Here is a 16,022-nt window from a genome sequence, read left to right as displayed (position 1 = left end):
TGTTGATCAATCAGATCCTTTCATTAAGGTCACACACATTTGCTGCAGATCTCTTGCAGTTGCTGGAAGAATGTATTGATAGTGTGTGTTTATGCGTAAATGTGTATATATATACGTGAAATTTCAGAATCTATAATAATTAGACTCAAAATTAGCATGCAAGCAGCCATGAAACAAAATCTCTGCTGCTAAACTTATCAGCTGCAACTAGTCTAATGAAAAAGAAATGCATAGCGAAAAAAAAGCAGCAATATCTTTGATAATAAAAAAAAAAATACTCAAAGACTTCTGAAAGTAGCTGAGACAAACACCTAAGGGTCTGTTTGGGTGGGGGTGAGGAAAGGGTAAATAAGGTAAATAAGGGTAATACCCTGTTTGGAAAAGGAAAGTGTTGAGCTGGTAAAGGGTAAGGGTAAGTAAACCCCTCAAATCTCAATTTTTCTTACACCCCAAATTGAGGTGTAAGCAAAGGAGGTGAGAGATGAAAATTATTTTATTTTTTATTTTCCTATTATGTCCTTAATTTTTTATTAAAAATTCAATTATACCTATTAAAAATAAACCTAACTTACCACTATAAATAAATGTCTTCTCTCTGTAGCCGTATCTAATCTCTTCGCTCTATCTGGTGGATTTTGAATTCTTATAGAAAAAAGGTTAGTTTTATCTTTTTATTTAATTTTAATTATTAAATCATTTGTTTTTTCAATAGTTTGTTATAATTATTATGTTCTAATTATCAATTTTTTTTTTCTAAATAATTCATTCATTATTCAATCCTTATTTAATTTATTCATTATTATTTTGATTTATTAATTTTGTAATTTATTCATAATGAATCATTACTTTTTATAAATTTAAGATTTGTCATGATGAATTTACTATTTAATAAATTATCTAATCACAAATTAAGCGTGATCGTTGACACTATAACTTTTTAATTTTTAGATTTTTGAAAACTAAATCGTTGACAATTTTCTATTGTTTGTCTTTTATAAACTGTTTTTTTTTTATTTAGTTTAATGAAATACACTCTAGCTAATTGCCAAAGCGTATACAAACCTCTTCACGTGGTCTCTGATGATTCTAGCACTTAATCCACTAATTTAAGATAAATTCCTTTCATACTATTAAATTTTATTCTCACCCATTAAAAAAGTTCAGGTATGAAATGATTAATTGATACCATTCAAGGTTATTAATAAATAAAAAATTACAAAAGTTTGTTTTATAACAATAATATTTTACCTATCTTTTAAAAAAATAAAATATTTTAAAAGATGCAAAATGACATTTGTATTACTTTATATATATCTAAGTTGAATGTTAAAATAGTATATATCATGGTCTAATATAAAAAGACAATAAAAAATATAAATTATAAGCCATTAAACTAAAAATAAAAGGCCTTAATTTTGCATATTAAAAAAAATAAAGAATAAATTTTATCTAATAGAAAATGGTATTTTTATAATTTTAATAATTATTTATCCTTCTTTCACCTCTTTCTAAACATAAAGAATAAGCATTACCTCTCCTTACCTTTCCATTAATTCACCTCTTTTCAAACATGAGAATTTTTTTATTGTAACCCTCCTTACCCTTCTCCCTCCTTACCCTCCAATTAATTACCCTTCCCTCACCCCATCCAAACAGACCCCAAGTAAACTTGGACATGGTCCAGTTTGGATCCGTAACTGCCCTGTCTACTCAAGACAAGAGTTTCATGGATTTGAACCAGAAATACACAGTTTTCTTTCTTCTCTTGAATTGGATTGGAACCTGATTCAGTTCGATTTAAACCATTATTTTTAATCATTAAATTGGCTCAAACCTAATCAAACTAGAACCAAAATCAGAATTAGACTAAAACTGGAGTCAGAAACGGGTAAACCCTACGGTTCGATCTCGGGCCTCAGTTTCGACCTGGAACCAGACTGTATCAGCCTGCTAGCCAGGCCTACCTACCAGAACCTAACATTTCTTGGTGTTGAAGAAACTCTAATTGAATCTAGCTTTCTTACGACCATTTAACACCAATCAAACAGGAATTATAGAAAAAGAATTTCCCGTGCAATGAGAAAAACGATGCATTAATTTATTCTTGTTGTGAACAACCAAATCTTCCGCTGATCAAACACTTCATTAATAATTCTTCACGAGATTCTAGAGATAAAACCATCACAGAACAGATATTTATGACTCTAAAAAGACATCATAATCAGGTGCCATCGAAATTGCATTTCAATTGACTATCTTAAAACAATTCTGAGTTTGCAAGAACCCCATTGAAAAAAGAAGAAAAGGGGAAAGGACAATGAACACAATCCAGAACCAAATTTATAAAGCAAACATGGAGAAAGAGTGGAACAGGGCATAATTACTGAATATTGTTTTCCTACCTTTTCTTTTTTCCTGCACAAGGAAAAGTATGTATTGCTAAACAGTCGTGTGTTGTGATTTCAATGTTTGAATTTTCCTCTAAATAAAATTCTGAAAATGATATATCGAGTTCATGATCACGGATTTAGAACTTCTGGAAGTTCAAATTCTGATTTGAAAAGGATCTATTTGACAAATACTAGTACAACACAAGTCATACGTTTGATTAGAAAAGCTTAACAAAAGTTCAACAATTTGATCGGAGAACGGAATGACAATTCAAACAGTAAGGTGAAAGTTACCATCAAAGAAAAATAAACAATGAAACGAAACAGAAAAAGTAAACAAAAGCAGCTGGATGGAGGCTTGCAAGTCCAACTGGTGAGGCCCACAGCAAATGTGAAGAGCTGGTCTCCAATAATCCAATTCTTGGAAAGGATATTTACAGTCCGATTCAAGGTCAATTTTTACTGATACGATTTTAATTCTAAATTCAATTGATTTGATTTTGAATTTAACCATACACGAATCTTGATACAATAACTTCGATACGTCAAATAGTATTGCAATAAATTATAAAATTTTTATATTTTTTTTATATTTTATAATAAAAATTTTATATTTTTTATTTATTTTTATCAATAATCTTCAACGTAGTGGCTGTGAGGTAATTTGAGTATCGGACCCTATTGTAAAAAGAAAAATTTGTTATCAGAAATCAACCAATCATATTCCACGCGAACAGGAGGACCTACAATTCCTGAGCAGTGAACACATGTTCAAATCTTCTCTGCCCTGCCTTTCTACTTTGCCAAGAAAATCAATATTATACTCTCGTATATAAGAACATGTAATAAACTTTCATTTATCACAATCATCTGCCCTGGCGGCCTCCATTAAAATTATCCCAACCCACCCAAACAAACACAGAAGACAAGAAGGGAGGGAAGAAGAAGAAGAGGATGATAATGATTAACCGACCACCCAAATTCTTGTTCCTTCACCTCCTCCTTGCCTTTTTACTAGCAGCCATGGCAATAGGAGATGTCACTCCAGGCTCAACTCTCTATGCCTCTGACACAGATCAGGCTTGGCTTTCTCCGACCCAAACTTTCTCATTTGGCTTTATCCCACTCAGCCCCCAGAGTTCCCCTCCTTCTTTCCTTGCTGCCATCTACTATTCCGGTGGCATCCCTATTTGGACTGCAGGCGCCCCCGTTGACTCAGCTGGTTCTCTCCAGTTCCTCTCCACTGGAACACTTCGCCTCCTCAATGGCTCCAGTTCTATCGTCTGGGACTCTAACACAGGGAATCTTGGAGTCTCCTCCGCTTCTCTAGATGACTTTGGCAATCTAGTTCTGAAAAATGATACTGCCACTGTTTGGTCCTCCTTCGACAACCCTGTTGATACGATTGTCCCGTCCCAGAATTTCACAGTTGGTAAGGTTTTGCGTTCTGGGTTATACACCTTTAGTCTTCTTAGTTATGGTAACATCACTCTTACATGGAATAATAGCATCACTTATTGGAATAAAGGTTTGAATTCCTCGTTCAACAGTGAAAATTCTAGTTTAAATTCGCCGAGTTTGGAATTGCAATCTATTGGAACTCTGTCTGTGTTCGATGAAACGCTGCCTTCTGTTGGAGCTATCATGGTGTATAGTGATGATTATGCTGAAGCTGGTGATATGCTAAGGTTTCTGAAATTAGATAATGATGGGAACTTAAGGATTTATAGCTCTCAAAGGGGTAGTGGGACTCTAACGGATAGATGGGCAGCTGTTGAAGATCAGTGTAGAGTTTATGGATATTGTGGGGATATGGGGATTTGTAGTTATAATGATACGGGTCCAATTTGCAGGTGCCCATCTCAGAACTTCGAATTTATTGATCCAAAGGATAGTAGGAAAGGGTGCAAGAGGAAGGTGGAGACTGAAGATTGTCCGGGGAATGTTACAATGTTGGATTTGGAACACACTCTGCTGTTGACTTACCCTCCACAGAGTGTATTTGGTGGTGGTTCGGAGTCAGAGGTTTTCTTTATTGCTGTATCAGCATGTAGATTGAATTGTCTTAGCAATGCCGGTGGTTGTGAAGCTTCCACTGTGTTGTCTGATGGCACAGGCCAGTGTTATTTAAAAAAACCTGGTTATATTACTGGTTATTCGAGTCCTGCACTTCCTTCAACTTCACATATCAAAGTTTGCTCCCCAGTACTTCCAAACCCATTACCTTCGCAGTTGTCTGGGAAGAGCAGTGGTTGGAGGGTACATGGGTGGACTTTAATCGTTCAGGGAGTAGCTATCGTTTTCGGTTTGATCAGCTTGGAAGCTGGTTTATGGTTGTGGTGTTTTAGAAACAGCCCCAGATTTGGAGGACTATCTGCCCAATATGCTCTTCTTGAGTATGCTTCTGGTGCGCCAGTCCAGTTCTGGTATAAGGACCTTCAACGCGCAACAAAAGGGTTCAAGGAGAAGCTTGGAACTGGAGGATTTGGGAGTGTGTACAAAGGAGTTCTTGCCAATGGAATGGTTGTTGCAGTGAAGCAACTTGAAGGAATTGAGCAGGGGGAGAAACAGTTCAGAATGGAGGTTGCCACTATAAGCAGCACGCACCATCTGAATTTGGTAAGACTAATTGGTTTTTGCTCTGAAGGGCGCCATAGGCTGTTGGTATATGAGTTCATGAAAAATGGGTCTCTTGATCAATTCCTTTTCATCACAAACAATCAAACGGGGAAATTGTTGAATTGGGAGCAAAGATTCAGCATTGCCCTTGGCACTGCCAAGGCCATCACATACCTCCATGAGGAGTGCCATGACTGCATTGTTCACTGTGATATAAAGCCTGAAAACATTCTCTTGGATGAGAATTACACTGCCAAAGTCTCAGATTTCGGTCTTGCAAAGCTGATCCATGCCAAGGAGCATAGGTCATTGGCAAGCATTAGAGGCACTAGGGGATATTTAGCACCAGAGTGGCTTTCAAATCTTCCAATAACATCAAAGTCTGATATTTATAGTTATGGTATGGTTTTGCTGGAGATTGTGGGTGGATTTAGGAACTTTGAAATGTCTGCAGAAACAAATATGAAAAAGTTTTCAGTGTGGGCATATGAAGAGTTTGAGAAAGGTAATGTCTGGGGAATTGTTGACAGAAGGCTAGCTGGTCACCAAGGAGTGGATATGGAACAAGTGATGAGGGCAATTCAAGTAAGCTTTTGGTGCATTCAGGAGCAACCATCACTGAGGCCGAGAATGGAAAAAGTGGTGCGGATGCTGGAAGGGATTGTAGAGATTGATAAGCCACCTTCCCTTCTGGCCGTGCCGGAACAGTCTATTAGTGGATTCAATACATATTTGAGCAGCGATGTTAGCAATTTCTCTCACAGTCACACACTCTCAGGACCAGCTCCTACTTCATCTTCATCATTCCAGGCTGCAAGTTTGTCAACTCCTGCTTCTGAGGGAAATTTAGAAAGGGCTTCTTCTGCTCTTTTACGATCAGAAGACTAAGCTGAACTGCCTATTCATGCCAATTTTTTGTATGCGACATTGCTTTTCTTTGCATTTGTTTTATTGAATTTATGGTTTAAACCAGTGGTAAACCCATGTACTTAAAATACAGAGTGCTATTCAATTGTTCTGGTTGAACGTTTCATTCTTTCTGTGAATCCCATCAAATGGAAGTGAAATCCTAAGATAAATTAATCAATGCATACCCAAATCTACCAAAAGGAAGAGAAAAAGCACCACTTATATAACTCACTATTAAAAAAATTGAATATGAATATGAATTTGAAACAAAATATACCCAGGAAATGATTTTGCTGAATTTAATTACCATAAATACCTAGATGATTAATGTTGAAGCTGGTATGAATATTCACCCTCTCAGCAAATATGTGCTTATATTTACACATCAATTTGCCCAATGGATAAAGCCCAATGACTGCAATTCTAACTTTGACCCAAATTAAAGTAAAACACCAGAGCCCAATCCATTGCTAACTCATTTGCAAGCATAACACTACATTATTTGTTCAATGCAACCTTTCTTTACTGCAATTTCTTCCTTCTTTGTAACAAAATAATTCTTGTCTACAATTTCTGTAACATTTAGCCTGTTGAGGATTGTGGTTCCAATTTGCTATTTGGAAAAAAAGTTCTTTTTATATATATTTGGGATGTTTTTAGAAGGATTGAGAAATATTAAGGTTTGAATTTTTTTTTTTTTTTGAAATAAATTCTTTAATGTGCATGCTAGCTTCACAAGAAGAAATAAAGGTGGCAGAAACTGTGTATACTAGAAAGCCATTTTCGGCAAAACGTTTCTTCTACTCTCAAACTCCTACAAAAGGAAGTGTGTGTGTGTGGACCACCATTTATGGTCTTCATTGAGTAGAATAGCTGCATATATATAATAGAGAATAGACAAGCACATCCAAAAATCTGAAGGTTAGGTTTATTTCCACTTAGCCAAAATGGGGTGTTGACTTCCATTCTGTTGTCTAAACTAGTGGTTTCCAATAGCCACTTTCGAGCCTGAATTGATGGTTCAGGGGATTAGATACGCCTCCAGGGTCCTTAGATGTAGTTCGGTTTTGATTTTAGTTTTGATCTAATTTCGATTTGATTTTCATCTTATCTAGCGGTTGAAATAGTTTTTTAATTTTTTAAAAAAAGGGAGAAAAATAGTTTGATTTTGAACTGAATCGTCCACTTTTGGTCATGTTTCAATACAAATTTTAATTAACCCAATTTTGATTTAAATCAATCTAGTTTAATTGAATCTACTCTAACCTATCAATCTATGTTTGGTAAAATCTAAAAAACTCCTACTTAGATTTAATTTCATTATAAACTCAAAATATAAGATATATGATAATATTACTACATATTCTATATTTTGAATTCATAATAAATAGAGTCTAAATAAAATAATATATATATATATATATATACATATATCAAAAGTTGACCTACTCTCTCTCTCTCTCTCTCTCATCAACAAAGTTGAGGGTGTTTTTCAATCAAAACAAAATTTTGTGTACCCGAAAAGATATTTTAAAATTTAAAAGGACTATAATTAACAATTAAAAGTAAAGATGAATGTAGAGAATATTGATTAGGTGTAACTCCCTCTAAAGTTAATTCAAAGGGAGAAAATTTGTCAAAATCTTATATTTAACACAAAGTCTTCAATATGGACAATACATCCACACACAGTCATGAACATCTAAAGCGTAAAGTTTACAGACAAATGTATTTGTGGGTGGCCCAACATTAAAACGTGGTAGATTTTGATACCAAATCTAACTCTACCTCAAAAATTAATTCAAAGAGAAAAGTTTTGCCAAAATCTTATATTTAGCATCAAACTGATATGGAAAACAATGAAATATTGAAAGCTATGACCTACTTTTTTTTCTCCTGATTCTTTTATTCTCTTTATATATCATCTATGGATTTAATTACGAGAGTTGATACGTAGACAACACTGCAACATCTATAATTTAATACTATTATTAGAAGTGATCACAGCTTGTAGACTTGCAGTGGACAAATATATAAAGATAATTAATGCCATTATATATGTGGGTGTTGTTCATGTGTTTGTAGCGAATGTTGTTCCTCCACAATGGCCATATGTGATGTGAAACATTAATTTCTACAATTGATAAAGACAATGTATATAGTATTAGTTGAAAACTAAGAGCAAGTTCCTGAAATGCAAGCTCTTTGTTTATTAATTACTTCTTTCCATTTCAAAGATGATTTATGCATTTCATGGTTCTCTAGTCTACTTACAATAGAGGGTGTCATCATGCACGCATGTTTGACCCTAAAAAAAAAAAATGTTTATATACCATATATAATCTCTGCTATTCTTTTAAGGATGCTTTATAATTTAATTCTTGAAATATAATAAAAATTATATTTTTATTTCCTTTTTTATGAGAAATAATTAATGTGCGAGTTATTTATGTTTCTGTTAATAAAATAGTCATCACCGTTAGTCAATAATAATCGAAATAATCAACCCAAATTCAAGAAACTAAATTGTTACAAATATTAAAATTATAAAGATTAAATTATTATAAAAAGTAAAATGTAATAGATTAAATTATTAGTTTTCAACTCATTAAAAATAAGTTTTAGATTTCCTTACTAAACAAGAAAATAATTTTTGTTTAAAAATTGCAGTTCATTTCATTTTCAGCGTGAACCAGAAACTTATTTTGATGATATTGTTTGAGTTTCTTGGAGCTCATATGGTCCATGTATAATCTTTTCTTTTTGGCATTGCCCTCATTTATATATAAAATATATATATATACCCTAAAGTTTGATAGATAACACAGAGGAATAAGGTTGAATTTGCCTCCTGTACTTATTGAGGAGGTTTAATTTAGTTCATTTTTAACTTTTGATCTAATTTAACTTATAAGTTTTGATTTATACTCAAATTAGCTTAATTAACAAACATATCATTTTTTAATATTAAAATATAATATAAAAATAATTTATTTAATATTTTAGTTATACAAATTATACAATATAAAAATAATATTTTAATATCATTTTTAAAATATTTAATTATTTTGTTTAAATAATATTAAAAAATGACTTTTGTTAATATTAAAATATTATTTTTATATTGTATAATTAATTAATTAATTGTTTATATATCAAATAATTTATTTAAATAAATTATTTAATATTTAATTATTTTTTAATATTAAAACATTATTTTTTATATTGTATAATTAATTAAATAAAAATATTTTTTATTATTTAATATTATTAATTGGAATAGTAATAATTTTTAATTTTAATTAATTTTTATATTTTCATTTTGATTAATAATATTGAATAATAAAAATAATATTTTTATTTTTATTAATTAAATATACAATATAAAAATAATTTTTTAATATTTAAAAAAATAATTAAATAATTGCACATTTTTATTAATTGGGCTAATTTGAACATAAATCAAAACTTATAGGTTAAATTGGACTAAAAATTAAAAATGGACTAAATTGAACCTCCCCAACAAGTATAGGGGTAAATTAAACCTTATTCCATAACATATAACCATCCTTCTTTTTCTTCTCTAATATTTTATAAGATCTATCATATATAAAAAGTTAATCACAATTCATAATTGGATTCTTTTTTATTAATGAAATTATGAACGAAAATTCTTATTTATATTTAAGTATATATAACTTGATTCATACATTCAATCAACAAAAAATTGATGAGTTTATATAAAAATTAATCATAATTTTAAATAGATCCACCAAAATTTAAATGATGCATCTATTATAAATTGAATATATATAAATACAATTTTTTCCAATAAATATTATGATTAAGCTCCTCTTAATTAGTTAACTAATTAATAAAAAATTATATATCATGTTTTCAAGTGATCTATACAAAGCATATGTGTAGGTCATTGTGAAGGTAGAATGATGTTGCCATAGAATTATATGTGAAAGGAGGGCCAATAATTTGTGACACACTCATGGATGTTCCCATTGGCACACTCTCCTTAGCTTTAAGCAAATGAAAAAATTGTCAAAAAAGGAGAGCTCTAAATTGGTCTCTCAAAACCCATTTGACATATTCATGCATTTGTCCCATAAGCTCTATGATTGCATGGTGGAAGGTCAAAGAAAAAGACTCCATCTGCATCATGAATGGCTATAAGAGTCTTCTAAGACTTAGATTTTTTTTGTCTCTTTTATTTATTTTTTCATTTTTTATTTAGATATTGATGCAGCTGCAATGCTGGATTGGGTGCAATATGTCCTCACCTGAGTAATTAATTACCAACTCCAATGGAAAGTTTATTTTATTTTGTCTTGGTCATTAATTAAGCTTCTGCATGCCTCGATATTTCTCCTCCTTATTAAGACTTTATTCTATTTTAAAGGGGAATATATTGAGCCCTTTGCCATATCATGTGTTTCTCAAAAGCTACTGCTCAAGAATCATACATATTGGATACCCATGGGTGCTTATAATAGTAATATAAAGAATACAAGTTTCTAGCATATCTTGTCCTCATCAATTGTTTGTATTTGTGTATTAATTAATTCTACTTACATAGGTATATTTTATTAATTTTAACATTATTAGTAATTTAATATTAATAATAATATTATTATTATTTATTATGACAATTTTTATTTACAAAAAATTTATATATAACTATGTCAGCGACAAAAAATTAGTGATAAACTTTAATTCTGAATTAAATCGAATCTATTTTGTTGTTTATATATTTTCATCTTCTAACATTAAATAGTAAATTCTAAATTTTAATTAGTATTATATTAAAAATGTGATGTAATTATTATTAATATTATTATTATTATTATTATTGATTAGGTGATGAAATTACAGGAAGATTGAATTTTGAAACAAGGGGTGGTGTTGATAGTCTTATATGGAAGACTAATTAAAGAGTTTTATGCAATAGACTTTATGGCGAGGAATAAAAAAATAGAAAGGTGGACCACTGAAACGTGCCGATTATCACCGACTTTTCTAAGAAATCGTAATGTTTATTGGAAGAAATCAAATCCCCTCCACCGAAAGTTGACCACTCCATCGTTGATAACTTGCCACACACGCCCCCCCACACGTACTCTTCTTCCTTTTTTTTTTTAATTTCTTTTTTTTTTATTTACTGAGAAACAGTAACTCTTAAATTAACCCTCACGCATTAAAATTAAATTTTTTCTTCAAACAATCTTAAATGTACACTCTCTTTTATATTGACCTGATATATTATCGTTAGAGAGTGTATTTCATCTGTTAATTAATTAAACTAATCACTCTCTTAGACTCCTACAATAACTTAAAAACTATAAAAATCAGATAGCAAGCGGTAAGACTACAAGTTAAATGATATATTTATAACTCATATGCTCAAATTTGAGATCTCTCTCAAATTTATCTTATTATTAATAACTAGGATAATAGATTATAGTAGATTGTAAAATATCTAATAACTATTGTGAAGTGACATCGCATCTTCTAGCTGCTTTTTAATAAATTAAGCTGCTAAATTGAAAGATATTAATTTCTAATTTTATATGTGTATATATATACCATAAAACCATGTCCTTGAATCCTCGAAATGGCAACATTAGCAACAAAACCAACAAAGCATATTCCCTGTGCAACCATGGCATGACATTTATCAGTTGATGAAAAATATCTTTATGTCGACTTGTACACATGTTTGAATGTTGCATAGCAGTTGGGTTATCATATCCATGTATACTACTTCAACGTCAGGAAGGTTGAAGCTTCCATCCTTATTTGATTGAATTAAGATGTATTTCCAAGATCATTGTAATTTGAATGTAGTGAATTGACATAGAAAGGTTTATCATTAAAATTATTTTAAAAATATTTAATAAAATTAATCTAGTTGAAAAAGATGAAAGCTCTTCTTTCTTATCAATTAGAGTTCGACTTCACCGAAAAGTATTTTAAAATTATCTATTCTTAATATACAAGATTTATGTGAAGAGTGTGATAGTCTTTATCTTAGTTTATAAGCTAATACTAGGGATCAATTTTTAGTTTTAATACTTATAAGCTCTATATTTATAAGTTGTTTGATAAAGTATTTTATTATGTCATACTCATTTAATTTTTCAATTTCACCACAATTCTCATTGAGTATCATTTTTAATCATTTTAACAATAAATATATTTATAAGTTATTTTTTATTAAATATATCAATAATTTTTCAATTATTTATAAATATTTTAATTAAACGCATAATTAATTATAAGTACTAGATGTTTATAAATTTATTTTTATAAGCCAGGCCAAACACATTTTTAAGATCACTTGAATTGAGGACCTAGTATTAGTGTACAAAAACTGACCTGAGGATACCTCCAATTGTTAGTACAAAAAATAAATATTTGAAAAAATTTAAAGTATAATTATTATAAGTTTAATTTTATATAAAAGTAAGTTTTATAGCTTTTAAATTAAATATTTACATTAAAATTTATTTATTTATTATTTTAATTACGTGTATATCTTAATTATTTTTAATAAATTTTTAATACAAATTTTTATTTAAATTATTTGAATTTCATTTTTATTATGATCAAATTTATTTTATTGAATTATATTTAAAAAAATTTTAATATAAAATGAAATTTATATTAAATAATTATTTATTTTAATATCAAGAAGACATTACTATCATAAATATCAAAAGCAAACAGTGGGAGGAGAGGGAAATTGGAGTGGAAGCAACGAAATTGGAAAGACAGAGACAATTACAGTGCCGTGTGGGACCCTAGCAAAGCCAACCAACCACCATACTTCTACAAATTCTCTACTATCTCCAACAAGAAAAAGTCTCCTGCAGATCTTTTTCTTGCTTATAAACCCACCTCCCCTGCTTTCATCTCCTCTCACAGGAACTTCTTAAAAAATAAGAACTTTCCCCTGTTTTCTCCTCTTGGGCTCTCCTCTCTACGCAGTAGCAAGCAGCAATACTTCATCTTCATCAACAGCCTCATTTGGGTTTTTCTTTAACTTCCTTCGCCTGCTCGCTCTCTTTATTTCTGAGTATTGATCAGCAAGTGATTTTAAGAGATGGGCTGCTCGGGATTTGACACTTGTGGTATCCGATTCTTTTTCTACTTCAGTCGGATTGGCTATTAAATTCCAGACCAGATTCTCGATTTCGGTCTTGATAAATATTTTTAGAATCTTTTGACCAAATTAGGATCTGGGTTTTATTTGTCTATTTGTTTTTTTGTTGCGCTTGATTCCTATCTGTTCTTATCTCAATTTTCTTGGTGACCCATCTCGAAATTCTCCATCATTCATTTGCTTATATAGTCTTTAGAGAGAGCGAGCAGGTTAGTTATATTTTCCATAATGGCTGCGGCTAAAAACAGCACAGGAAAATCCAAGAAGGGTGTTGATGAAACTCAGAGATTGACGAGGCAAGATTGGGAGCTTGACAGGGGCAAGAAGGAAGCTGACCTTAGCTTACCTGAAAGGCAGCAATGGAAGCCAGTTTTTGGTGAAGCTTCCATGGCAGAAAGACCTCCCAAGAAGATCCGCAGCCCTGAACGCCAAGACCCAATTCAATTCTCTGCATTTTCAGCACATCAATCCGTACCTTCTTTCTCTGTTTCTCCTAGCTTTGCCTCAGCTCTTTCTTTACATCCACCTTCTTCTTCTGTCTCGTCTTCTAGTTCAAGACTTCTATTTCCCTTTTCTTTTGAAGGGTGTAATCAACCTATGCAATTCTCTCACCAGTTTAGAACAAACCCATCTTTGCATTATTTTCGTTCACCACCTCAAGTGGCACAAAATCAACAACAAATGATTTCTTTTGCTCAAAACCAGCAGCAAGGCATCGGTTATCCGCCATTTTTTGCCGAGGAATCTGCATTGGCGGCGCAGCAACAGCTGTTTCAGTACTGGAGTAATGCATTGAACTTAAGTCCAAGAGGAAGGATGATGATGATGAATAGGCTGGGGCCAGATGGTAGGCCATTGTTTAGGCCACCGGTTCAGCCTATAAACACAACAAAGCTTTACAGGGGAGTGAGGCAAAGGCATTGGGGGAAATGGGTAGCCGAGATTCGTCTCCCTCGCAATAGGACTCGCCTTTGGCTAGGCACCTTTGACACAGCTGAAGAAGCTGCCTTGGCTTATGATCGCGAGGCTTTCAAGTTGAGAGGAGAGAATGCAAGGCTGAATTTCCCTGAACTTTTCCTCAATAAGGATAAAGAAATCTCCATTGTTCCAACTTCTACAGTTTCGTCTCCGCCAACTCCCAATCAAAGTTCATCACCAAAACAAACTCAAGAAACCCTTGACTTGCAGGCTTCAAGCATGGAAATTATGCCACCACCACCTCCAGTGCCGGCCCCGTCACAACAGCCTCAAGGAGACAATCCTGACAATGATTCAGGAATGGGTTCAAGTGGGGCTACAGTGAGTGATGAGGTTCAGGCGGTAGCAGAGGGATGCAGTGGAGCAGAAGGCGTTTCCGGGTCTCAAGAATTGGTATGGGGAGACATGGCAGAAGCTTGGTTCAATGCAATTCCAGCAGGATGGGGACCGGGAAGTCCAGTGTGGGATGATTTGGACACCACTAATAATCTGTTATTGCAATCACACATTCCTTTTGGCAATCCAAATCAACAACAGTTTAATGATTCTTCTGACTTGCAGAGACAACAGCACAACGTGGATTCAGCTTCTTCTTCTTCCTCCTCCTCGTCTTTTCCCATGAAGCCCTTCTTTTGGAAGGATCAAGACTGATTGGTCTCATCTCCAGAAGTGGTATGCCATGGTGGTCTCTCTCTTTCTTGTTCTTTCTCTATGTTTGGTACTTTACAGTTGTTTTTCGGACCACCCACTCAGATTCTTTCACTGGTTGCAGATTTTTTAAGGAAACCAAACTGTGACTCTTTAACCCTGCCATATATGCTTAGGAGAATTTCATCTTCAAGCCCATCACTTATCAGGTTGCAGATTTTTCACAAACAACCTATGACTTCCCTTGGAGCTTGATTACTTTTTCCTATGAGGATGTCCAAAGCTTCAAATCCACTTCCTTTTACTGTTTTCTTTGTTTTACAACTCTTTTTCATTTAGAAGTTTCATAATTCTCTCTCTCTCTCTCTGTCTCTTTAAGTTTTTCCTTCAAATTCTTCCTTCACAGCATCTGCTCCAAAAGGCTGCATATTAACCAGGCCTTGAAAATTTAGCTCCATGCTTTATAGGTCATGAACTTCCATTTCTAGCAAGTTATTTTTTTTTTATGTTATTTTCTTGGCTGTTTATGTTATCCTGGGGATATAGCAGCAGCAATGTTAGTAAAATTAGTAGCGCAGGACCAGCGTAGTAGGAGACAGTTTTGTGATCTCCCTCTCAATTGGTCTATCTACCCATCAGAAGCTTTATTTTTCCGCTTGGAGGGTGGAATCATCTATTGGTTATCTTTGTACATTGACGGAGTTTGTTATGATCTCACCTTTGTAATGTTATGTTATGTTATGTCTCTCTTTTCATCAACAGTATCATAATCCTAGATTGAGCAAGTTGCATCACCATCATTATTATGTTCCATTCTCATTCCACTATTCACCCTTTTTCACTGCTTCTTGAGACTTTTTAATGTAAGCCTGATAGCAATGGTATCAATGCTTTGTCTGGCCTGAGGTATTTCACTTGTAATCAACTTATTTAGACCTTGATAGCAGCTAATTTGGACTGCAATTGGAGGTTTCAGTGACTAATTAATTGTTTAAAGCATAATAATTAATCCTGAATTTCCAAAAGAATTCTTGTTTTGCTTGAGCCTTATCCAAATTCTTCACATGCAGCTTGCTTTAGAATTCAGAATCTCAAGTTGGTTTAATTTCCTCTGATAGCCACAATCTAGTTTGAACTCTAAACTAAATGAAATTGACCTGAATCAGATTAAAACCTTTCAGTTAATTCTTATTTCCAGTAAAAATTAAATTTTTTCCCTTTAAAAAAAATTATAAAAATTTCAATTTACATTGAAATGAAATCATTTTGATTTTCTCAAATTGGGATTAATCTCTCTTTTCAAT

The 16,022-nt window shown here is 32.5% G+C and overlaps 2 protein-coding genes across 2 annotated transcripts; both read left to right on the top strand.

Moving 5' to 3' along the window:
* The first annotated feature begins 3,313 nt into the window (after positions 1-3,313).
* LOC131169274 (G-type lectin S-receptor-like serine/threonine-protein kinase At1g34300) lies at positions 3,314-6,045 on the top strand. The gene has a single exon (XM_058128413.1). The coding sequence runs from the start codon at positions 3,345-3,347 to the stop codon at positions 5,895-5,897; it is 2,553 nt and encodes an 850-aa protein (XP_057984396.1). The 5' UTR covers positions 3,314-3,344; the 3' UTR covers positions 5,898-6,045.
* A 6,768-nt stretch (positions 6,046-12,813) lies between these two features.
* Positions 12,814-15,503, top strand: LOC110668239 (ethylene-responsive transcription factor ERF053). Its single transcript, XM_021829393.2, has 2 exons — positions 12,814-14,742; positions 14,843-15,503. The coding sequence occupies exon 1, from the start codon at positions 13,321-13,323 to the stop codon at positions 14,719-14,721; it is 1,401 nt and encodes a 466-aa protein (XP_021685085.2). The 5' UTR covers positions 12,814-13,320; the 3' UTR covers positions 14,722-14,742; positions 14,843-15,503.
* The last annotated feature ends 519 nt before the right edge of the window (positions 15,504-16,022 follow it).

Source organism: Hevea brasiliensis, chromosome 10, assembly GCF_030052815.1.
Source record: "Hevea brasiliensis isolate MT/VB/25A 57/8 chromosome 10, ASM3005281v1, whole genome shotgun sequence".
NCBI classification, from domain to species: Eukaryota; Viridiplantae; Streptophyta; class Magnoliopsida; order Malpighiales; family Euphorbiaceae; genus Hevea; species Hevea brasiliensis.
The sequence above is the reverse complement of the archived record's forward strand: the minus strand, read 5'-3'. Positions and strand labels throughout refer to the sequence as shown.